We start from the raw sequence: 24,531 nt of genomic DNA on the forward strand, positions 1-24,531 counted from the left end.
TTTTTTTTTTTTTTTTCTTCTTCTCATGACTCAATTGTTTTCCAACAAAGGGTAAATTCCTTTATGGGGTATGTGTGTATGGGGGGAGATGAATATAAGCTTTTATGGATTTAGTCTTATGTGTTTTGATTTTGATCCTATAATTGTATTTTATATTGACCTACTTTCATATTTGTTTCTTCTTTCTACTAAAGAAAGTCCAACTTCTCCTTAGTTACCTCACTGTCTCAGATGTGACCTGGGGCAGTATGTCTATCTCATGGAAGGCTCAGGAGTCTTTGATTGCTTTCTTGTAGAAGTTAGGACTTCTAATGTCCCCAGGAAATGGAGGTGCACTCCATGCTTGGGGTGTCTCACTAACCTCAAAGCTTCTCCTAATTACACTGTCCACCTCAGACAGTGATGGTCCATGGTATTTCCATTAAGACTTCACTCTCCATTGAATTTCCTTTGCATAGCATTCCAAAAATCACCTGTTACCCAGTTTTCATCCTCATAGATCATCTGGATCCTCCTTGGATTTGCTAGAACCATCCAGATCAAGGCTTTAATGTTTTCAAATGACTCTCACCCCAAATTAAGGAAGTTCAGTGTTAACTTCTTTTTCCTAAATATCCACTCACATCTAGAGTTGCTCTATTTGTTTGTATATCATTAATCTGACTTGCTTTGGTTGAATTTCTAAATCATTCTTTCAACTAATCTTCAATAATCTTTTCCAATACCACCATTACCACCTGCCTGTGGTCTTTTTAATCAAGGCTTGCCTATGTTATATTCAAGGATATGTATGCATGCCATATTTGGTTCCTTGTTCAGAATGATCTATTCTCTCTCTGGCAGTATCTTGAATCATGTAATGTTGGCACCCCTAGCATGCAAAGAAGAACCTGTAAAGCACATCCAAGCAATCATATGGGAGCACCCAGGGGCCTTATCTTATTCTTGAGACTTTTATTTGCCCAGATTTCCTGCAAACAGACATCTCTTTTTTGACTGTTTCTGTCAAGCATGTTTTGTCACCCACTGGTATCTGTCACATGGTGTCAGAGTGTTACTTGCATCCATCATCTTGTCCAAATCTTGGTGCATCAGAGAATTGCATTTTTGAAAATGTCTATATCTTTCCTAGGATCTGAGAGCAGGTCAAGGTATTGTTTCAAAGAATTAGCAGAGGCAGGAAAAGAATGGCTCTGGCTTGCATGGCACACTAACCATCCACTATCTTTCATTTATTTTTTTTTCTTTCGAGTTGTTTTCTTGCATCTCACTTTGTTGCACCTTGGGGAGACAGCTGGAGGTCAAGATGACCTCAAGACTCTAGGTCTTATTCTGCATGGCTAATATGTTGGCACTGCCAGTCTGTCTGCCAGCATGAGAAGAGTCCTAACATGCATCCTTAATTCAGGAGATGGTTTCTAAAGGAAATATAGAGAAAGAGCTAACAGATTTTCACTTGGAAGATTTTATATTTTGTGTGGTTGTAGTAATTTGCCAATATTGTAGCTGAAAATTTTAGCATCATTAGCTTCTCAAACTAGTTGCAAAGTAGAAAATCCAATGCCATTGCGTATGGCTCTGCTTTGCTTCTGAGTCAGATTCTTTTGATCTTCGAGATTTTATGGCATCAAATTATGCTGTAAAATTGTCCACTTAAAGTTGTCTCAAGTCCCTTATTTCCTCCAAGTACTACAGCTGAAGAAAAATAATATGTAAGTCCTTGGAAAAAAATAAGACTTTTTCCCAGGTCTGAATCCTGATCCTAGTATCTCAATCCTTCTGGATTGTTGCTTCTTTCTAAAATGCAGTCTTGCTCAAACTCATTTTAACGTTACTGCAATGTCATAAATAAACATTTCAAAGGTTACCTCCATATACATCTGTTGAAAGGAGCTCTATGTGCCCCCTACATTAAATGAGTTACTCCCATCACTGATTGTCTTGATTTTACAGGAGAAGAGCTACTTAACTTCAGTAGAACCATCCAAATTATCCTGGTGGTGTAGTGCCTAAGGCATTTGACTGCTAACCACAAGGCTGGCGGTTCAAACCCATCAGCCACTCTTTGGAAGGAAGATTGGGCAATCTACTTCCGTAGTGATACTGTTTTTGAAACCCAAGGACGGGTCACTAAGAGTTGGATCCGACTTGACAGCAGTGAGTTTAATCAGGAAATGTAACATTTAACCTCAAGTTTTCATTTAACTTTTGCATTCATCAGGATTATTTATTTTTATTTTTTTTAAGAAAGCCATGTTTACCTTTAAATACCTTTTAGGGCAATATTATAGATTTTCCTATAGTCCATGCCTTTGGGTTTCTAAATACTGAAGAGAATTTCTCTGATTATGCATATCAGTCTTTAATTTGTACAACTCAAAAGATGACTAACTAAGGAAATCCCCAAAATAGCATTTTCTAAAGCATATTGGTAGCATAGTGCCTAAAGCACTTGACTGCTAACCAGGAGGCTGGCAGTTCAAACCCACCAGCCACTCCTCGGAAGGATGTTTGGGCAATCCTACTTCCGTAGTGATAACTGCCTCGGAAACCCAACGAGGGGTCGCTAGGAGTCGGGGCCTATTCAATGACAAATGACAACAACAACAAAAGCATGTTGTGTGGATCACCAGCTTCTTGAGATGTTCAATGAATACTTCTCAGAAAAAGGTACCTAGTGATCAATCTGTTTATAAAATGTTTGATTAAATGAAGTTAAATAGGTTTTTGTCCAGAGCCAGCCCTTCACAGCCTTATAGTTCATGAATTTTTAAGGTGAGATAAAGTATTCAGCATTTACCTTACATACTTCAGCATGGAGCTTTTCTTGGAACATCTTATAGGGCTAGTGCCCCATTACAAATTTCAGAAAATGTAGCCTTAATATCCTTTACATTACTCCAACCACTCTAATGGCTTGTTCATTTTTCTTCATACATGAGTAGCAAATGATCCTGTCTATACTTAAAAGCACACCAATCCATGTCTTCAAGAAGACAATATATCCTCAAGCATTGTAATCACTGCTAGTGTAGACACATCTTAATAACTAGCTACATTTGTGGCAAATATTTGGAGGCATTGCCGCTTTTATGTTCTGTAGCTACATTCCAGAGAATTCCTCTGCTTCCTCTAACAATCTCTCACTCTCTCTCTCTGCCCATGTTCCTTCTCCCTCAGAGCCAGAGCCACAGTTGGGCACGTTAATCCTTAACAATGTTACTCTCGACAGCTTCAACATGTCATGCACCCACGAGCTGGGCTTTTTGCAAAGATTGTTATCAGTGTTAGTGATTCTCACTCGCTGCGTGAGTCCCAGCAGCTCACAGTCTCAGGAGATGCACAGCATGCTCACGTCATGGGCTTGGTGTAGAACACTGGCCATGATGTTAGCGTGGCAGGGACCACCTGGGCTGGGGACCCCACCAGACCCCTCATTGCCTTTGTCATGACAGGTACTCATTCAAAGGTTCTCAATTATCTATTTAGAATTCCCACATAGAGGAAAGGGAAGAAGGTGCTAGGAATTCTGAAGAAAAATTCAACCCAAAATATAATCTTTGCTCCATGTGTAGACTTCTAAGTGAAGAAAAGGCAGATACTACTGCAAAGGAGTCTTTCACAGTCCTTCTCAGGCAGTGTTTACAGCACTTGCATAAAGTTTTCAAGAATTTCTATGCTCAGTTTCATAGGCAGTCTGATCGAACGTTTGGTGATTCTGGATAAATAATGAATTCTAAGTTAGTAGAGGCCTAGGATGGGAATTTTGTCCTCATGCTGAATAAGGCTGTCCATAAACTATTTGCCCCAGAAATATAATAGACTATATTTTAAAAATACTTCTTTATCAAGTTGTTGTTGTTATGTGCCATCGAGTCGGACCCGACTCATAGCGACCCCTCCTTGGGTTTCCGAGGCGCTATCACTACGGAAGTAGATTGCCCAACCTTCCTTCTGAGGAGTGGCTGGTGGGTTTGAACCGCCAGCCTTCTGGTTAGCGGTCAAGTGCCTTAGGCACTAAGCCACCAGAGCTCCTCTTTATCAAGGAGACAACTACAATAAATTAATGAAGGTTCAGAGTAAGGTGGCAGATAATTCCCATCTTTAATTAAACATTACCCATTCATTAAACTTAATTTCTAATTATACTTTTAATGACATAAAGAAGTAGTTCCATTTTCTTTCCTTAGCTGATCCTAAATTGATGGCAAATTTGGTAAATTGACCACTATCAAATCTGTTGCCTGAACAAACTCAGAAATTGTTTAGAAGTCACTTGTCTTCCACAACGGCAATTTCAGGGCCTGACATTGCTGTCTGATTTTCACATTAAACCAGGTCTCTCCCAGGGTCTAACTTATGACAAATAAGAAGACAGGCTTATCAATCAGTTTCCCAAAGATCAGACTTTGAAAATCCAATGGACCACAGTTCAACTCTGACATACATGGGATTGCCTTGAGCCAGAAAGGACTTGACAGCAATCGGTTTATAATAAGTGCAATAAATATTTAATTGGAAATGGAATGGCATCCTGAAAGAATAAGGATTGCAAGAGGAGACTTCTGTGGCTTCTAATGCCCTCCTACCGTTTTTTAGGTATATAACCTTGGCAAGTCACTTAACTTCTTTGAACCCCAATTTTGTTATGTATGAGAAAATAACTACAGGTGTATCTAGCAGCCTTGTCTCAAGGATTAAGTGAATATGATAGGATTTACCAAGCTCCCACAAGTCCTGGTGGCACCATGGTTAAGTGCTCGGCTGCTAACAGAAAGATTGGCAGTTCAAACACACCCAGTGGCTCGCTCTGTAGGAGGAAGACTTGGCAATCTGCTCCCATAAAGATTACAGCTTAGAAAATCCTATGAGGCTGTTCTACTTTTGTGATCTGGGGTCACTGTGAGCCAAAATCATCTCAATGGCACTTGACACTCATTGATCCATTCTGCTATCTCCCAGTAATGTAGGAAAGCTGTCTTCTTGAAAGTGATCTACTAGCCTAGATTGAAACAGGAGACCTGTGCTACCACAACTTTCCTGTGATTGTTAAGAGAATATTGGCCATGTTTTAATGTAAACTTAAAAAGCACTTCTTTTTCCTGTCCAGTTATCTAATGTGAATTAAATAGTTCAGAACTGTGAGTAGCCAGGAGATGAGACTCTCACTTTGCACACTTTGCAGGAGGAGAGGAAGGGCCACAGATCCCACCAGCCCTTACTTGTAGCCTCTCAAGTGACCTCATACAGAACAGAAGGATGAAAGGGAGTCTGGGAGAGGTCCGGATTTGGGAATCCAAGATCCAGTTACAGCATCGTGTCAGCTAATCCACGATGCCAAAGACTGCATTTTAAAAGAAGTGTATTTAAAAAGAAAAAACTGAACAAGAGAGATAAATAGCAAGTGCTTGATTTACTAATTAGCCTGAACATGCTCATTTTGATCAGACTTCGCTGCTTTGATGGGGTGGAGGTGCCAAGAGGCCCACTATTAAAGAAAGGCGCCACTTATCTAAACAAAATCCAGTAACCGAATTTTAGACCCTAGTCTCTCAGATAAAGAAGGCTGTTTGCATAGCATATGTGATGTCATCTTTGCCTTTGATAGAGTTATGATTCTTTGGAGATCTTTATTGTGGAGGGGAAAAAAATGCCTCAAAGTAAACACCAAGCGTTTCAAAATAAGTGCAGGAAGTCCAAGCCACGGTGAAATTAAAATCACTGCTGAGGGGATGAGGGTGTTCATTCAGTTGTTCATTTAGCCACCAAACATTTCTTTTTAAAACATTTTTCTTTACATCCCATGGATTAGACTCTGAGCATTAGTTTAAGGTCACTTACTTATTCAAAAGTTTCTGTTTAGCTGCAGTGGAAATGGAGGCTGTAAACTGGATGCAGCTAAAGTAACCTTAGCCCTGGAATTTCTGTCCCCATCCCTCCTCTAAAAAAGAATAAATACATTCACCATTACTATGTTCCTTTCACCAGACGGAAAGCATTGAACCTTCTCCACTAATCCTGCTTAATCCTCGGGATCTGCCAACGTTGGCAGGGCCTATTAATTAGACATTGGCTTGGAGTGTAGAAAGAACATTGAACATGGAGTCAGAAGACCTAGGTTGGATCCCAGCTTAGCCACTTAATAGATGCGTGACCTTGGATAAGTCACTTGACTATTTCCTTAGATATCATTGGTGAGGAGGAGGTGAGAGAATAGCACCATCTGCTACCCTATAGCGTCACTGGGGAGCTCTGGTGGCATAGTGCCTAAGGCATTAGACTGCTAACGAAAAGGCTGGTGGTTCAAACCCACCAGCCACTCCTTGGAAGGAAGGTTGGACAATCTACTTCCGTGGAGATACCGCCTCAGAAACCCATGGAGGCGTCACTATGAGTCGGAGAGGACTCAACGGCACGTAACAACAACAATAGCGTCATTGTGAGGGTTAAATAGGATAATGGACGTGAAGCCTTATCAGCTGGGAAGAACTGAGAGAAACTGAGATGCTATAAACTCTTTTTTGGAATCCCAATCCGTGAAAAGATTCCCTGGTACCTGAGAAATAAGAGTGCCTGGGACACAGATGCTTGCTGAATGCGTAAACAAATCATAGTGACAGAATTTACTGAAGATGTAGATGTGCTCTCTTGTCTCTTAACTTTATCCAGGAAAACAAGTGGCAAAAGAATTCATGAATCTTAGTATCACCTACTGAGCCATAACCATAAATTGTTGATTTTGATACATGAAAACTTTTATCACCTTCCCTTTTTATATCTCAGCTTGTGAGAATGTGAGACTAAGTGGCCTCGTCAGTTTGATTCAAAATACAAGCTAGAAATGTGATAGAAACATATGAAGGGTATCAGAAAAGGAAGTATAATTGCAAACAAAAAAGATGATTTGTTTCAAGACCAGAAAATGGTGGGAAGTAGAGAGAGGGATCCAAATCCAACCCAGATATCCTACTTGAATAGGGAGAAATTGGTGGCTTTGGAGTCAGACCTAGCTGAAAACCTAATTCTGTATCATACACTAGCTCTGTGACTTTGGCCAAGTCAATTAACCTCTTTGAAAATCAGTTTTCTGTAAAATGGGAATAACCTACCTCACAGGCTTGTTACGAAAATTACACAAGATAACACCATCTGGCCCCTGACCAACTCTTACTAAATATTCATTTTCTAAGCATATAACGTGTTTAGTGGTCAACTGGGTATGAATGTTCTTGGAGACGTGTGCTATTCTGACAGAGTCATTGCTGCTAACTTGAGTTATTTTCACCCCTCCCTTCTTTCAGAGGCCCTGCCCCTTCTGGAAAACCTAACTATTTCCGACATTAATCCCTACGGGTTCACAGTTTCCTGGATGGCATCGGAGAATGCCTTTGACAGCTTCCTAGTAACGGTGGTGGATTCTGGGAAGCTGCTGGACCCCCAGGAATTCACACTTTCAGGAACCCAGAGGAAGCTGGAGCTTAGAGGCCTCATAACTGGCATTGGTTATGAGGTTATGGTCTCTGGCTTCACCCAAGGGCACCAAACCAAGCCCTTGAGAGCTGAGATTGTTACAGGTATTTCAAGTCAAGTGAGCCGTTCTCTCCTTGTCCTGGTCCTCTTCCTTGTCATGTCCACCAGATCACCATGATTTTAACATCCTTGTCCATATCTCTTATTTCATCTGTAGATGTGGCCTGTTCTTTCATGTTCCATCCACACTGTCCCTTGTCTTATTTACCTAAAGAGCACTCACCCAATCCCGTTTCAGATAGGAGAAGGTCGAAATGTTTCCACTTGGTGTCCCAAATCCTTTAAAAGATGTCTTGTCCATAGCTTATGTGTGTGTATTCCATGTCACCCTTCCCTGTGTTCATCCTGGCTGGTCCTCAGCTGCATTTCAGCCTTCTCCAAAGAAATATACAGACGAGTATATTTCAAAAACTTATTGAAAGCATTTGCCATCTCTAAGTCTCAGTTATGATCTTCACAAACTTATCAGTGGGCTCATCATTAGAAAACCGAATGTGGACTTAATATGTTGGTAAATGTTAGTATCAGAGAAATTCTTAACAGACTAAATCCATAATTTTCTCAAGACTAATAATTCCTAGATAAATATAACATTAACAACTTTAATAGTTAAAACTCTGTGCTTCCCAAAGTCTTTCTAAAGATTACTAGCTCCATAGAATCTTCAAAGTTCTTACTTGCTCAATAAGTCCCACTCTCAAATAAGTGCTGGAAATACTGAGTTAAACAAAGGTAAACAGGACTGTTGACCACAAGGCTCTTCAGAACATCCTAATGCACATTGTTAGTCTCCAGGAGGGACTTATCCAGCTGTATTTCCCCAAACTTATCTGACAGTAACTACCTTGTAAGGAAGAGGAATTGTTAGCTCTGAACATACTTTGGGAAACTCAGTTCTAAATTGACTTTGACATTGAGTTTTGTCTAGTTAAGATGATGCAAGATGAAACCTTGGGTCCAAAATATGTAGTCCAAGACGTTCCAAGCCTTACCTCTACCATTCAAACATTTATCTAATGATTAAGAGGAAAAGGGGAGAAAGCTAAGACCAGAGCCTTCTTTAGTGAAACAGCTCCAAGAACAAAGTAAAAGAACCATAACATTTTAAAGGCCATTTTGCTCAGACTCGAGGGAAATATAATCAGCAGTTTCATCATGGGCAGCTCTACAGATCGTTTATGCTGGTTTATTTGTCTTTTCAGAAAGAAAAGAAAAAGGTCTCACAGAGAGAGGATGGGCACTCAGCCACTGGAAGACAGAGAGCAAATGTAAACAAGTTACTGACTTTGAACTTGTTTAGTAATGCATGGCAGGGGCCAATGTTGAGTCCAGATGTAGATTTATAGACTTACTTTTAGACAAAACTCACATATGCAAGCAAACACTTGGCTTGTATTGAATGTGTCAACTCATCTTTCTCCTCTCCTCACTCTTCTAAACTTGTTAATGTTGAATCATTTTATTTTCGGTATCTCAGGACACTTCTATCTCTGAGAGCCTGGGCATCACTGCATACTGATACCCCCACTGGTCAAAAGATTGCACTGGCTGGTAAATGATGTTCTCTTTCCTCCTTCTTCCACCATTTTTTCTCCCTCTAGAAGCCGAGCCAGAAGTTGACAACCTTCTGGTTTCAGATGCCACCCCAGACGGCTTCCGTCTGTCTTGGACAGCTGATGATGGAGTCTTCGATAATTTTGTTCTCAAAATCAGAGATACCAAAAAGCAGTCTGAGCCACTGGAAGTAACCCTCCTTGCCCCTGAACGTACAAGGGACATAACAGGCCTCAAAGAGGCCACTGAATATGAAATTGAACTCTATGGAATAAGCAATGGAAGACGATCCCAGCCAGTCAGTGCTATAGCGACCACAGGTACCGTAAATAAACAAAGAGAAAAGTCATGACTTGGGGATCTCCTTCTCAAAGGGCTGGGGAACTATAAGACCTCTGAATCTAGACAACCTGGATTCAGATCCTAGCTTTCTCAATCATGAACTGTGTGATCTAGGACAGTCTGGTTAACTCTTTTTGCAAAAAGAGATGATGCTGTTTAGTTCACAAGGTTGTGAGGTTTAAATGAGATAATTCATGCAAAGCAAACAGCAGAGGGTCTGGCCCATAGCAAGGTCTCAGCAAATGAGAGCTATTTGCATTTTCATTATTATCATTAATATGGCATCATCATTTGGAGCTCCAGTGGTGTAGTGGTTAAGGCGTTTGGCTGCTAACCAAAAGGACAGTGGTTCAAACCCACCAGCTGCTTCACAGAAGAAAGATGAGGCAGTCTACTTCCATAAAGATTTACAGCCTTGGAAACCCAATGGGGGTCACTGTGAGTTGGAATTGACGTGATGGCAGTGAGTTTGTTTTTTTTGTTTTTCCATCATCATCATAATCATCACATTTTTTAATTCCAAAGACCCTTCCTTCTACTTATCATCTCATTATATTTCATCCAGGGGGTATATTTCCTTGTTCTTTGATCAAGTGTTCTAACCACAACCTGCAGGGGATAATGGAGAGCAGCATGTGCATAAACCTATACTGTTAACATTTATGAAACGCTACATGTGCATGATCAGTACTGTGATCAGGGAGGGAGAAGGCAGGAAGCTGGCACAGCTGTCAGGCTACTTCATGTGTGTCTCACTGCTGGTGTTTATGAAGCTCACTAAAGTTATTTAATTCATAAACCAAACAAAATACCCACTGCCATGGAGTCGATTCCAACTCATAGCGACTCCCATTAGGTTTCCAAGGCTGTAAATCTCTACAGAAGTAGATTGCTTCATCTTCCTCCTGCAAAGCAGCTGGTGAGTTTGAACCACTGACCTGGTTAGCAGCCAAATGCCTTACTCACTATGGCACCAGAGCAACTCTGAAAGGCACTTCAATGGGAAAGGAAAGCCCTTTTCCATATGAGCCACGTTAATTCAAGGAGAAAGAAAGAAAGATTGTTACTAGCATGACTTTTTATAATAGTAATAGTGAAAATAACAAGACTCTTTAAAAGAAAAAAGGAAAAATCTGCAACAGATGGTGTGCATTTCTTCAGAAAACTGAAGGAGCTGCACAAACATATTCACTAGCACCAGCTCCTTCCTTCACAGAGGGTGCAGAGGGGAGGATCACAAAATCTCACAGGTTGACCTCAAAGACACCTGAGAAATGGTGGAGCTCAGGCTCTTCTGTTTGTGCATGAAGAACCTGAGGTCCAGAAAGGTGAAATAACTTCTCTAGGGTCACACAGCTAGACTGAGAGTAGAACTCAATGATCAACTTAAATAGTGCTAAAAATAAGGTAGCCAGAGGACAGGTAACCAATGAATATATGTACTTGCCAATTCTGAGATGTGTGGAGCATGAGATTAGCCAAAACTCTCTCCACTGTACCTGGAGATGGGCATTTTAATGTGTCAAGTTTCAGGAGCTAAGGAGCGCCAAGAAGCTGTCTCTAGAAGTCTTAATCAATATTGGTGGATAGTAAGTGCTAAGATGCAGGCAGCAAGTCAGTCAGAGGAGAAGCCCTGTTTCCTGAGCACGGACGTCCCATCCCTGGGACCTACTCCCAATGGCTGCCCATAAAATGACTCCAGATTAGAGGCAGAGCCTGATTTTGACCTTGGTTTACAAATAGCACTTTTCAACGTTTACTTCTGATCACCAATTTTGTTTAGCTTATTTTTTTCCCCCAGAGGCCCTGCAATTTTGAAGCAAAAAAGAGAATGAATAATCATGAAGTTGTTTTTTTGGTTTTTGGTTATATTTTAAGAACAAAAGAAAAGGCAGACCCTGATCTTTCAGAAAGCTCGCTCTTTGATTTCCTTCTCTGGGGTTCTGTATCTCACAAGCAAAGCGAACAGGTGTGTGCATGTGTGTACATACACGTGCACACTCAAGTGTACTAGGAAGAGGACAGGTGACGCGACTCTCCAGCAAAGCAGAGGTCTAATTCCCACCTTTACCTCATTACCCTTATAAAGTTTCCCTTTTGGTTTTCATCCTTTCTCCACTTTTCTCCTTCCTCCTTTGCACAGTTGTGGACCCTTCTGGGTGATATTCTATCACTCCTCGTTGTGCTGTACAGAGCTGCTATGGCTCCTCCACTCCCTATAAGGCCCCTCTCCCTGAGCACACACTGCAGCCTTGAGGCCCCCAGAGTCTCAGACAGGCCAGTTGGAAGCAGTGAAGTATAATGATTACATGTGCAGCCTCTGGACAGATCCTTGGAGTCTTATCTTGCCTCTGCCTTTGACCATCTGTGTGATCCTGAGCAGATCTCTTTTCCTTTCTGAGCCTCAGTTCCCTCCTCTGTAAAATAGACTTTACCTCAAAGGTCAGCCATGAGGGTTAACGCAGATCATAAATGTCAAGTCGTTAGCAGAATTTGCTTCTCCATAGTAAGAAGGAGCTCTGGTGGCATACTGCCTGAGGCTTTTGACTGCTAACCAAAAGCCTGGCTGTTCAAACCCCCCAGCCACTCCTCAGAAGGAAGGTTGGGCAATCTGCTTCCCTAGACATGCAGCCTTGGAAACCCAAGGAAGGGTTGCTATGAGTCGGAATCAGCTCGATGGCAATGAGTTTGAGTTTTTGTTTGTTTGTTTGTTTGTTTTTATAGTAAGAATATCAGTTATTATATTATTTAATATGAATTTTATTTTTAATGAGCCACTTGGTTCAACCAAGAATAAAGAAGAATGTACCAAGAAATTTTTATTCTACTATGTCCCTGCCACCTAGTTGACCTGTTCAGAGGCAACCAATGTTCCCAATTTCTTGTGCATTCTTCCAAATATATGCTATATAATTAGACAAAATTAGATGTAAAATTCTTTTTTTAACCTTTTCTTGGCACAAGCAGTGACATATTACCCATTCTTCTACACTTGCCTTATTTTTGATTATTAGTAGATCTTGGAGCTAATCCCATACATGGTGTCTAACCATTCCCCAACTGATGGCCACTTAGGTTATTATTCTTATTCTTCCCTCTATTTGTCAATCCCTGGGAGCTCTGATGGCCTAGCGCCTAAGGCACTTGACTGCTAACCAGAAGGCTGGTGATTTAAACCCACCAGCCACTCCTCGGAAGAAAGGTTAGGCAATCTACTTTCCTAGTGATATCACCCCGGAAACCCAAGGAGGGGTTGCTATGAGTCAGATCTGACTCAACGACTGTGAGTTTGTTCTTTTTATGGTTTGCATTTGCACTGGCTTCTCTTTTCTGTGCTCTGAGCCATTTCTTTGCAATAGTCTTAGTCCCTCTTTCATAGGCTCAAAGTTGTCAAAGCTTCTTTTGCCTCCAAAGAATTAAATTCTAACATGCCTGTCTGAACCATCTGGAGGGTCCCCAGAATAGACAGAAAATAGGAAATATACTCCAACAACAGGGTACGATGACTGTCATTCTCTTCTGGAGCTTCCTCTTGCCCACCTAGGGTTCTAGAGAGAGGAGCCAGAGATGCTTACTTAACTTTCCCCCAACCCCACATCTAGACACACATTACGGATTCTGTCTTCCAGCCCAAAGTCAATGCTGGCAGCTCTTCTCCTAACTCCCAGGATGTGCCCCTCCCTGCCCTGCCTTTCCCATGCAGGCAGCCTTTCAACTCTCACCTCAGTTCCAGTTCAGATGCACTAGAGACCACACATCATGGAGTTGCAATAGCAATGTGCCCAGGGTCCTGGGTCAGCAGGTCTGCAGAGACACTTGCTTGGCTGTCCTCTTCCTTCCAAACCAGCCTCTTTGTGCTCAGTCCCTCTGGCTCTGACTCACGTGTTTCCCCCCAAGAAGCATAAAGATGATAAGCACCAATTATAGAACACATACTTAATGCCATGTAGAGAAAAGTGACTGACACACTTGACCTCACTGAATCTCCATGACCCAGACAGAAGAGATGGGTACTACATTCCAGGCCATCTCACAGATGGAGAAACTGAGGCCCAAGAGGTTAAGATGTCTGCAGTTAATAAGGCTAAACGCTGATATCCAATTCAGAAGTGGTACTCAAAACCAGGTCACGTAACTCCAAAATCCCTGCTCTTGTATCAGATTGGCTAACACAGCTTCCCTTTAGGGACACATGTTAAGTGTTCAATAAAAATATGTCAGAAGAGGAAATACATTTTTTAAAACATGATCACATAATTAAAGCCTGTACTCCAGATTTTGAGGCTCCTGGGTATTGCAAACAGTTTTTTCTCAGCTGCTAAGAGGTTGGCAGTTAGAACCCATAAAGGAAGGCCTGACAATCTGCTTCTGTGAAGATTGCAGCCAAGAAAACCCCATGGGGAAGTTCTACTCCAGCACCACGAGCTGGAATTGATTCAATGACAATGGGTTTTTTTGTTTTGTTTTGTTTTTTAACTCTGGATTTTAGGAATCAACTCTAAGCAGCCCATTTGAACCCCCTTGAGTTTTAGCAACTCAGATGTTTTCTTAATGGAGTTTTTTGGAAACCAACAGTTCCCTTCAAAAGAGAGACATTGGGCATTGCCTTGCATGGGCCTCCTCAACTTTTCAATAGCTGTAATTTAGTTGTTCTGTGAGGCTCCTTCATGAATTTCTAGTTGGCCTTCTACTCTGCTGTGAGGTGGAGATTTAGGGGCCCTGTTCATGGCAGAAGGAGACAAATAGTCTTCCACACCTACAAAGATCTGTTGCCCCCCCCCAAAAAAAAATCACCCCCATTGACCCTGGAGCTCCAACATTAAAATGCCATTCCCTTAGGTTACACATGACTGTCTTATCTACAGACACTTTTACTACCACATGACCAAATCATTCTTCAGATTTAGAAGAGGAGGCAGATATCATTGCCATTTTACAGACAAGAAGCCTGAGATCTAGAGAAGAGAGCTATGGTCACCTTCTAAAGTATGTCCAAACCTAAATCAATGGGATTTGCAGGCAGAATTGAAGTCAGAGTAGCCCAGGCTGACAGCAGGAGAACCCTCAATCTCCCTGGGGTGTCTTTCTCAGCTGGCCTTGCATGGATCTTTCCTGAGGACTTCCTCAAAACCCAGGGTGGCACATGGAATAAAGCATCACATGGAAAGGTATAGGGAAGGCAACTGTGTTTATTAAATTCCTAGTGAGGGCTGGATGCTGCACTATGGGTTATACCACCATTACCTTGTATGAGTGTCACAACATCCCCGTGAGTAGGAACAGCTTTCCTCACTCAACATATGGACTACCTGAGGCTCACAGAAGTGGTCGAGGTTGTCCAGACTCTCAGTGGTATTTGGACAATAAAGACCTTCCAGGTTCTAGAGCCCTGTGGTTTCCAAAGCTTTCCAAAGAGAGGGCAAAACACAGCACCCACAGAATCTGGGGGTGGCTGACAGGTCACAGGAGCATACTGTAGGAGGAGATGTCTTGGACAAGGGAAAAAGAAATGAGGGAAAAGAAACCTCCCCAAAGTGGCCTGTGGGATTCAGAACTTAATGATCAACGTGGGCTGGAGAGGGGAAAAGATGAGAACGAGAGCTCCCTGGAGACCTGAAAATTGTTTCCTGAATTCCTTCATTAGGCCTGGTCAGCTCAAGAGGGCAAAAATCTAAGCCAAAAGCTACATAGAGGAAAGCCAAAGGAAACTAGATTTGAAGGGATGTAGTTAGGCAGCAGAAATTGCCTCTTGGGCACAGCTTTGCCACCAGGTAGACCCAGGGTTTATTGGGTATTTGTTTGGTAATGGGCCTGAGGTCACACCCCTGGCTCTGGACCTCCTTCCAATTCTGGGAAGGGGTTTGTCAAGGTCAGTTTCCACGTGAATATTGTTTCCAGGATCCCAAAGCTGTGTTCAACTCTGCTGTCCAGTCCTAAGACCCACAAAGCTCACATCTCAAGAACATTCATTGGGGAACTAAGCCTCAGTTGGCTCCTCTGTAAAAAGGCTACAACCATTTCTTCATAGGGGTTTCTATATGAGAATTAAGTGAAGAAGAACATATGTGAAGGGATGTTATACATTGCAAAGAACTCTATAGTTGCCAAAAGATTTGGAAATATGTTAAAAATGAAAAGGAGGCATATTCCAACCTATGAAACTGCTCTCCCTCACTGCTTGGAACTCAGCTGTGGTGCTAATATTCCTGTTGAATGAAACCTGATGGCTGCTCTATAGCAGTGGGCCCTGTATCTGAATGCAGAACAATTGTTTGATCAAGTTGTAACCTGACCATGGATCACAACACCCTCCATTCAAAGGCCTGGCTCAGATACAAACTCTTGAGTCTGACTTCCTGGATAAGGATTCCAGGGCGAATCAGTGATGAAGATCATTAACTGTCTCTGAGTTTCTCTTATGTTTTCTCCTTGACAGCCATGGGCTCCCCGAAGGAAATCATTTTCTCAGACATCACTGAAAACTCAGCCACCGTCAGCTGGATGGCCCCCACTGCCCAGGTGGAGAGCTTCCGGGTTACCTATGTGCCCATTGTTGGAGGTAAAAGACTTGGAGGTGGGGAGCAGCCTGAAGGGCTTGGGTAGGAGCAAGAAAAAGACTGATAACTCCCATTTTCCCAAACATCATAGCCAAAGACAACTACTTCCTTATTTTTGAGACCACTTGGAGAGACACTATTGATAAAATGCTATGAGATCCTTAGGAGCTCTGATGGCGCTATGGTTAAGCACTCAACTGCTAACCAAAAGATCAGCACTTCAAACCCACCAGCCACTCTGCAGGAGAAAGATGCAGCTATCTTCTTCTATAAAGATTTACAGCCTTGGAAACTCTATGGGACGACTCCATTCTGCCCTATGGGTTAGAATTCAACTCGATGGCAATGGATTTGGTTTTCTGGTTTTATATGAGATTCTTGGAAGAACCACTTTGTGAATATAAGAAGATTCCTTCTTATATTCTAAAATATAACAAATATATAGCCTTAAGATCCTAAAATTCTATAATTAATAACCCATTGCCATTGAGTCAATTCTGACTCATAACAACCCTATAGGACAAAGCAGAATTGCCCCCATAAGTTTTGCAAGGCTTTAAACCTTTAAGGAAACAAACTGTCACATCACATCTTTCTCCCATAGAATGGCTGGTAGATTGAAACGCAGCTGACTGGTTAACTACTGTGCCACCAGGGCTTCTTGTATAAAAAAGATGCCCAATAATTTTGACACACAATGACAGATTATAAGCACAATAGTCTTTTCCTCTTGAACACACTCTTATCTGAAAAGCTAGTCTTGGCTGAATATGTAGGAGCTCTTGCCCTTGGGTCTCCAAACCTATGGGCCTCAGTTTAGAATTGGGAGTTGTGATTTAGAAGATCTGGGGCTGCTAGGTCAAAGCTTCCTTGGTCAGCATCAAAAGCATGTTTGCGGACATGGACCTGTCTAAAAGGCTTTTTCAATCTAACAGCATGTGTCGAACCAGAGTCATGAGCAGTGCACACAGGAGCCTTACTCTGTTCCAGGCTGTCACATTCATTCCTGGTGCCACACTTTAAGTGACTCAAGACCATGGTGCCTGAAGAACAGATTAAAAACTCAGCATCTGCAGTGTGAAAGATGCAGGGGCTGTGGAATTTGTCTTTGAATTTCTGAGGAGTCATATGTAAGCTCCAAGAGCTACAATAGAGACTGAAGGGAAAAAGCACAGTCAAATATGTCTAAAGACAGGTAGTGAACTCCCTGTTACTGGAAGTACGTAAAGAAACAGGCTTGGTGAGCTCTTCTCAGGCATGTTGCAGCATCTCTATAGGAAGTTTGACCAATTGATGTACAAGTTCTTCCATAGCCCTGAAATTCTGGTATCAGCTTTGACTTCTTAACTATAGAACCTCAATTTGAACATGACCACCACCTTTTCTTAAATAATAGAATTCCTGCTTGTAACAAGAATTTCCCAGGAGAGAGTCCATATTTGCCTAAGCTAGGACAATGGATCATATATGCATTAAAATGTGAGCTTCCTATAGTCTTTGTGGAAAAAAATAAAGAGAATCAAATTTGCACAACATGCCAAATCTCTGCTGACGAGAACCTTGCCATTTTTAGTACATTGTGACTTCATGTTTTTTTCCTGTCTTGGCTTGGTGTTTGGCATCTGCACTAATGGGAAAGCATTATACCCTGCCAGAGGGTAGGAGCAAATGAAAAGGCAAGAAAATGATACTGGATAAAGATACAGTTTCATTTCCAAATGGATCCACCCACTCTTGGGGACCACAGTGAATAAACTTCAACAAGTGTCACCATTCCTGATCTTGCTTCTCCCATGTTACAGGGACACCCTCAGTGGTCACTGTGGATGGCACCCAGACCCAGACCCAGCTGGTAAAGCTCATTCCTGGAATGGAGTACCTCGTCAGCGTCATCGCCATGAAGGGCTTCGAGGAAAGCGAACCTGTCTCAGGATCACTCATTACAGGTTTTGTTTGTTTTGTAATTTGCAGAGACCACGTGCCCATGCTCTGTGATTTCCCACCTTTAGCATTTTTTGCTAAAACCCCAGCAGCTGAAAATAAGTTTTTATTTATGAAATCCTACCAGACTGGATTTGGAGTACCAGAGGCTTCATTTCTGGCCCCGTTCCTGGCCCTTTATGAGCTGGGTAACCTTAAGTGCAGGAGCTCTGGAAATGTAGTGCCTAAGGCATTTGACTGCTAACCAGAAGGAAGGTTGAGCAACCTACTCCGTAGTGATACTGCCTTGGAAACCCAAGGAGGGGTCGCTATGAGTCAGGGCCGACTCAATGGCATGTAACAACAACAACAACAAGCCTAAGTGCATTTTCCACCTGCCCGGAAGGCATATTGACCTCGGTTGGAATCCCAACTCTACCACTGCCTGGCTGCATGAGCTAATTCCTTGGGGGCCAGTTTCCTTGTCTATAAAATAAGTAAAACCCTGTTTCCCCAACAAGTGATATCATATGAAACTGTGTATGTCAATCATCTTTAAATGGAAATAATGACACATTTGACCATCACCTTCTTCTCTCCCTTATGTAGTGCTCAGAGCCTTTGTGAAGACCCCTTGGCCCAGGTGTTTCACCTAGACATGTAATGGTTACAGCTATGTAGCAGATCCTCTCTATTTGGCAGCTACTGGAGCCCTGGTTATACAAGGCCTAAGACATTCAGTTGCTCACAAAGAGGTCTGTGGTTTGAACCCACCAGCCACTCTGTAGAAGGAAGATAAGGCAGACTGCTTTGGTAAAGATTTACAGCCTAGAACACCTAGTGGGGGGTCACTAGGAGTCAGAATCAACTCAGTGGCAGTGACTTTGGTTTTTGGAGTTTTGTATTCCAGGCATTGTTGATAAACCCTTCAGGTTTAATCCCCACAGTCATTACCACTCCCGTTTCATGGAGGAAACAACTGAGACGTGGAAAATTAGATCTTGGGCAAGGCAACAAAACGAATAAGTGGTGGAACCAAATTCAAACCTAGGTCAGTCCGACACTAAACCCTGTGCTCTTGTGAAATAAAGGGTTATTTTCCAATTATGACCTGATTTGTACAGCACACTGGAAAGAGGGGGAAATAATGAATTGCATTGAAGGAGATTGAAGTGGAAAATTTCTCTTCAGACAGCCTATTACAACTAAGTCTCTAAACAATTTACCCTTTGATATATGAGCAATTACCCAGTCCTATCCATTATAGGGATCCAAAGAATGGGCCTCATAGGACATTTTAAAAATATCCTAATAGCCTAAAAGACTTGATAATATGCAATTAAAACATCCCATCAGGGCCCAGAGTCCTGCTCGCCCTGCAACACAGGCCCTCATTTCCTCCCAGAAGTCTTTCATTCATGGATTCTCCACGGCAACAGATCGCAAAAGCTGAATGCAAGTTCTCCCAAGGCCCAATTGTCTTCAGTCATTAAAGGAGATTCTGGACATGCAAGATGAAACAAGAAGGAGCTCACAGGGGACCATGTGAGCTCCCAAAATGACTAAGCCACATCCTGACTCTTGGCCAGTCATTGCACCCCTTGAGGCGCAGGCTCTTCATCTCAAAAATGAGCCACTCTCCATCCTCCCACAAGGGCCTTCAGAGTAACTGAGCAGGGCATATGAAAGCCGGAGGAGAAAATGCTACTGAGGTTGGCTTTTAAGAAAGAGATGTTGGGGAGAGGAAGTGGTCAGTTAAAAGGCCAGAGCTAAATACCCTTTGCATATTCATACCTTCTCAGGACAAGTCAACTGGAAATCATGCCAGAGACTCCAAATAAGTTAAAGAGCAGTATTACTAATAATTGCAATTACTGAGACCTTCCCCAAGCACAATGTACACACATTGTCTAGCTAATCCTCACAACAGTCACCAGTTGGCACTGAAGAAATTGAGGCTTAATGAAGGAGGATGACTTTACCAAGGGCACACAAGAATTAGGCAGAGAAGCTAATTGTCTTAGTTATCTAAGACAATTGTGCTTAGAAAACTAAGTGCTGCTGTAACAAAGACAACACAAACAAGTGGCTTTAATGAACAGAAATTTAGTTTCTCACAGTTGAGGTTAGAATTCTGAATTCAGGACACCATCTCCAGGGCGAGGGTCTCACTAATTTGGGAGAAAAATCTTTTTCTCTGCTTCTCCAGCATTCTTCCCAGAATTCCTTGGAGATCGCTAGGTGGCATCTCTCTTTATCCCATTTGTACTTGCTTGCCCAGTAGTTAAAGCATTCAGCTGCTAATCCAAAAGTCAGTGGTTCAAACCCACCAGCAGCTCTGCTGGAGAAAGATGTGACAGTCTGCTTCTATAAAAATTTACAGCCTTGGAAACCCTATGGGGCAGTTCTCTTCTGTCCTATAGGGTCACTGTGGTTAGAATTGGCTCCATGACAGTGGGTTTTTTGCTCCTGTGCCTAATCTGCCCTTTTTATGTCTCAATAGTAGTTAGGTTTAAGACATACCCAATACTGACATGACCTCATTAACACAAAAAAGAAATCCTTATTCCATATAGCGCCCCCCCCAAAAAAAAAAGCACTGCCATCGAGTGGATTTTGACTCATAGTGACCCCTACAGGGTTTCTGAGGCAGTAAATCTTTACAGAAATAGACTGCCCCATCTTCCTTCTACAGAGTGGCTGGTGGGTTTGAACCATGAAACTTCTGGTTAATAGTCAAATGCCCTAGGCACTGGGCCACCAGAGCTCCTGATATTCTCTATAGGAGTTAGGATTTACAACACATATTTTGGGAAGATATGACTCAATCCATAACACCAAAGTAGGACCCGGGACCACCAGGCTCCAACTTATCTCTTGCTGTTATGTGCTGTTGAGTTGGACCCGACCCATAGCAACCTCTTTCCTTGGGTTTCTGAGGCAATATCACTATGGAAGTAGATTGCCCAACCTACCTTCTAAGGAGTGGCTGGTGGGTTTGAACCACCACCCTTCTGGTTAGCAGTCAAATGCCTTAAGCACTACGCTACCAGAGCTCCCTCCATCTTATCTAGTCTCCTCTACAGAGTTCGCTCAAAACCCACAAAAGCCTCAAACCAAAAAAACCAAACTCACTGCTGTAGAGTCGGATCTCACTCATAGCGACCCCTCCCTTGGGTTTCCGAGGCAGTATCACTATTGCCCAATTTTCCTTCCAGGCAGTGGCTGGTGGGTTTGAACCACCACCCTTCTGGTTAGCAGTCAAATGCTTTAGGCACTATGCTACCAGAGCTCCCACAAAAGCCTCAAGCAGTCTTAATTGTGTAAATCTCTGTTTTCATAAATTCTTTCCCTGGGGAAAAAGACATGAACAATAATGATAATCTTTGTCACTAGTTCAGCCCTTTATCAATTTAATCAGCACCTTTCCACCCATAATTTCATGTGAAAAGCAAATTAGCACTGGGGATAGGCCAGACAGAGTTTGTTTGTTTTTTTACTGTAGTGGCCTATAGGACCAAGCAGAACTGCCTCACAGGGTTTCCTACTCTGTACGCGATCACTCCATCGAGTGGATTCTGACTCACAGTGACCCCTACAGGGTTTCTGAGGCAGTAAATCTTTACAGAAATAGATTGCCCCATCTTCCTTCTACAGAGCGGCTGGTGGGTTTGAACCATGAACCTTCTGGTTAATAGTCAAATGCCCTAGGCTTGAATCACCAACTTTTTGTTAACAACTGAGCGCTTCAATAATTGCATCACCAGAGCTCCTTAATGCCCATTTTAAACCAAAGCCAAACTCACTGCCATAGAGTCAATTCTGACTCACAACAAGTCCGAATTGGGTTTCCAAGACTATAAATCTCTATAGAAGCAGACTGCCCCATCTTTCTTCCACAGAGTACCTCGTGGGTTCAGACCAGCAACCTTTCGGTTAGCAGCCAATTGCCTTAATCACTACATCACCAGAACTTCTTAATGTCCATTTTACAAGTAAAGGAATAGAGGCCCAAGGTAACCCAGCCTGCAAAGGAAAGAGTCATGACTTGTACCCAGGCCAGCCTGACTTCGAGTCCAGGTCTCTGAACCACCCCACGCAGCTGGCTCTGTGTTCCAACACCAGGAGTCCATCAGTGGTGCGGACAACAGAGCAGCTGTGGCCCCATATCCTATCCCACGACTGCCTCTCTGACGTGTCACCACATTTCTTTGCAGCTCTGGATGGCCCATCTGGCCTGGTGACAGCCAACATCACTGATTCAGAAGCCTTGGCCATGTGGCAGCCGGCCATTGCCACCGTGGACAGTTATGTCATCTCCTACACGGGGGAGAGAGGTAAGGTCCTGTCCAAGACTCTGCCCACTCTGAGAGTGACTGTTCCGCTGGAAACTCTTTCCATCCTCTCTTCACTGCTGCGTTTGGAACAGGATGACAAAAACGCATGGATCGGTTAGAAAAGTCAGTAATGTCCTTATGGCTCTTGAATACCAGTTGCCGTCAAATCAGCTTTGTTCGTGGTGACCTCATTTAGGTCAGCGGGAACTGTGCTCCGTGGGGTTTACATTTTCTGAAGTAGCTCACCAGGCTTTCTTCTGGGTCCACTGGGTGGACTCTCACTTTTTACTTAATAGCTTGCATGTTAAATGTTTGTACCACCCAGTTACCATGGCTCTCAAGCACAACCTCAGTAGACTCATGGGCTAGGGGAAGGGATAGATTGAGGGGTAGAAGGCCCCATTATGGGGTAGCAAGGGAGACTCTACCCATACGCCCCTGCGTGTTTTCAAGCTAAAGAGCATAAATATTGTAGTGACATCAAGTAAACCTAGTTGTTGTTGGGTGCTGTCGAGTTGGTTCTGACTCATAGGACAACAGAACGAAGCAGTGCCCGGCCCTGCACCGTCCTCACATTCGTAGCTATGCTTGAGCCCATCCTCACAGCCACTGTGTCAGTCCATCTCATTGAGGGTCTTCTCCTTTTTCACTGACCCTCCACTCAACCTAGCATGATGTCTTTCTCCAGAGTAACCCATTTAAAAGGACAAAAGTATATCTCCAGCTCGCACGTGTTTTTCACAGCCTATTCCTCCTCTCTGGCTGGTCTCTCTGCCTCCCATAGCAAGCACCCTCTCCGAGATGCAGCTCTCGTTTCTGACAAAGGATGAGTCCAGGATCTAAATTCTTCAACAGGCTTCAAGAAGTGCCAGTGAGCCTGCGCTCCTCAGTGGCCATAGAGGAGATCAGTTGTAGCAACTTGATTATAAAAAGAGAAAGGATTTTTTCCTTGTTTTTGCAGCCACATTTCCTGGTTGATTCAACAAGCAGAGTAGAGTTGCTGAGGCATCAGCAAAGCATAGCCACCAAAAAGTAAAATAAGATAAGATAAAAATAAGGGAGACAACAGGAAGAGATTCCCTTTCAGTGAACAGAGCCACAATTTTGTAATGAGCTACTCGAGAAACAAATTTATCGTTTTACTTTCAAGTCTAGGTAAGTTCCATATTTTCTGGCTTAGTACTGTTTTTCTTTCAATCATAATGCTAAACAGCACACTTATCTGGTCCGTACCTGCACACAGCGCCCCCCCCCCCAACTGCCATCGAGTCGGATGTGACTCATAGCGACCCCTCCTTGGGTTTCCAGGAGGTATCACTATGGAAGTAGATTGTCCACCCTTCCTTGCGAGGAGTGGCTAGTGGGTTTGAACTGCCAGCCTTCTGGTTAACAGTCAAATGCCTTAGGCACTGTGCCACCAGAGCTCCAGGTATGTACCTAGGGCCTGTGAACATCATAATTCGATTCCAGAAACCACCTCAGGGAATTCTTTGTGAGGACAGGGCAAAGAGGTGGAGCTTGTATGAGTTTATTCTTTTTCCTTTTCAGTGCTTCGGCTTTCCTTGTAAGTTCTTCCAGGTCAGAGAAGAGGCTCTCTCTTGAGCTCAGCACCTGAAAGAAATCAAGGTCTAGTTCATGGAAATTATGGGAATGGTGGATGCATGACTAGCAAAGGGTCTGGCTCACAGGGCCAACTTGCCCCAGCTTGTCAGAGAACATGCCAGTTGGAGCACAGTTTCCAGACTGAGATGAACGAGGAAGAAAAGCCTGGAAATCTGCTTCAGAATAGCCAAACCCTGTGCATCACTGTGGTCTGACCCACAACCCTTCATGGGGATGGCATAGGACCAGCCGCATTTTGTCCCACCGTGCACGGCTTCTCCATGAGTTAGGGGCTGACTCACCTGCAGTTAACAATACCACCAGCCTGGGTTACCCCTCAAACCAAACACACTGCCATTGAATCGGATCCAACTCAGTGACCTCTCCTTGGGTTTCTGAGGCAGTATCAATACGGAAGTAGATTGCCCACCCTTCCTTGAGAGGAGTGGCTGGTGGATTTGAACCTCCAGCCTTCTGGTTAGCAGTCAAAAGCCTTAAGCACTATGGTACCAGAGCTCCCGATATACCCTTCAGTCCCTGGCAAACCAGATAATTGGTCACCTGTGATTAGGAAACAAATGAACACACCTGGACACATGACTTCATTTGCACAGGTGTGTCTGATGCAGTGGGGCTGGGAGGTAGGTACCAGGCTCTGGTACAGCTGCTAGGAGCTGATTTGTGGATTT

The 24,531-nt window shown here is 43.0% G+C and overlaps 1 protein-coding gene across 1 annotated transcript in view; it reads left to right on the top strand.

The window, feature by feature from the left end:
• Nucleotides 1–24,531, top strand: part of TNC (tenascin C) — a 72,619-nt gene that overhangs the window by 31,619 nt on the left and 16,469 nt on the right. The window contains exons 15-19 of the mRNA XM_007936674.2: nt 7,302–7,574; nt 9,132–9,404; nt 15,863–15,985; nt 17,786–17,929; nt 22,121–22,240. Of these exons, the coding sequence (XP_007934865.1) occupies nt 7,302–7,574; nt 9,132–9,404; nt 15,863–15,985; nt 17,786–17,929; nt 22,121–22,240 (933 nt within the window). The remainder of the gene's footprint in view (nt 1–7,301; nt 7,575–9,131; nt 9,405–15,862; nt 15,986–17,785; nt 17,930–22,120; nt 22,241–24,531) is intronic.

Source organism: Orycteropus afer, unplaced genomic scaffold (genome assembly GCF_000298275.1).
Source record: "Orycteropus afer afer isolate SDZICR_OR568_19922 unplaced genomic scaffold, OryAfe1.0 scaffold00037, whole genome shotgun sequence".
NCBI lineage: Eukaryota > Metazoa > Chordata > Mammalia > Tubulidentata > Orycteropodidae > Orycteropus > Orycteropus afer.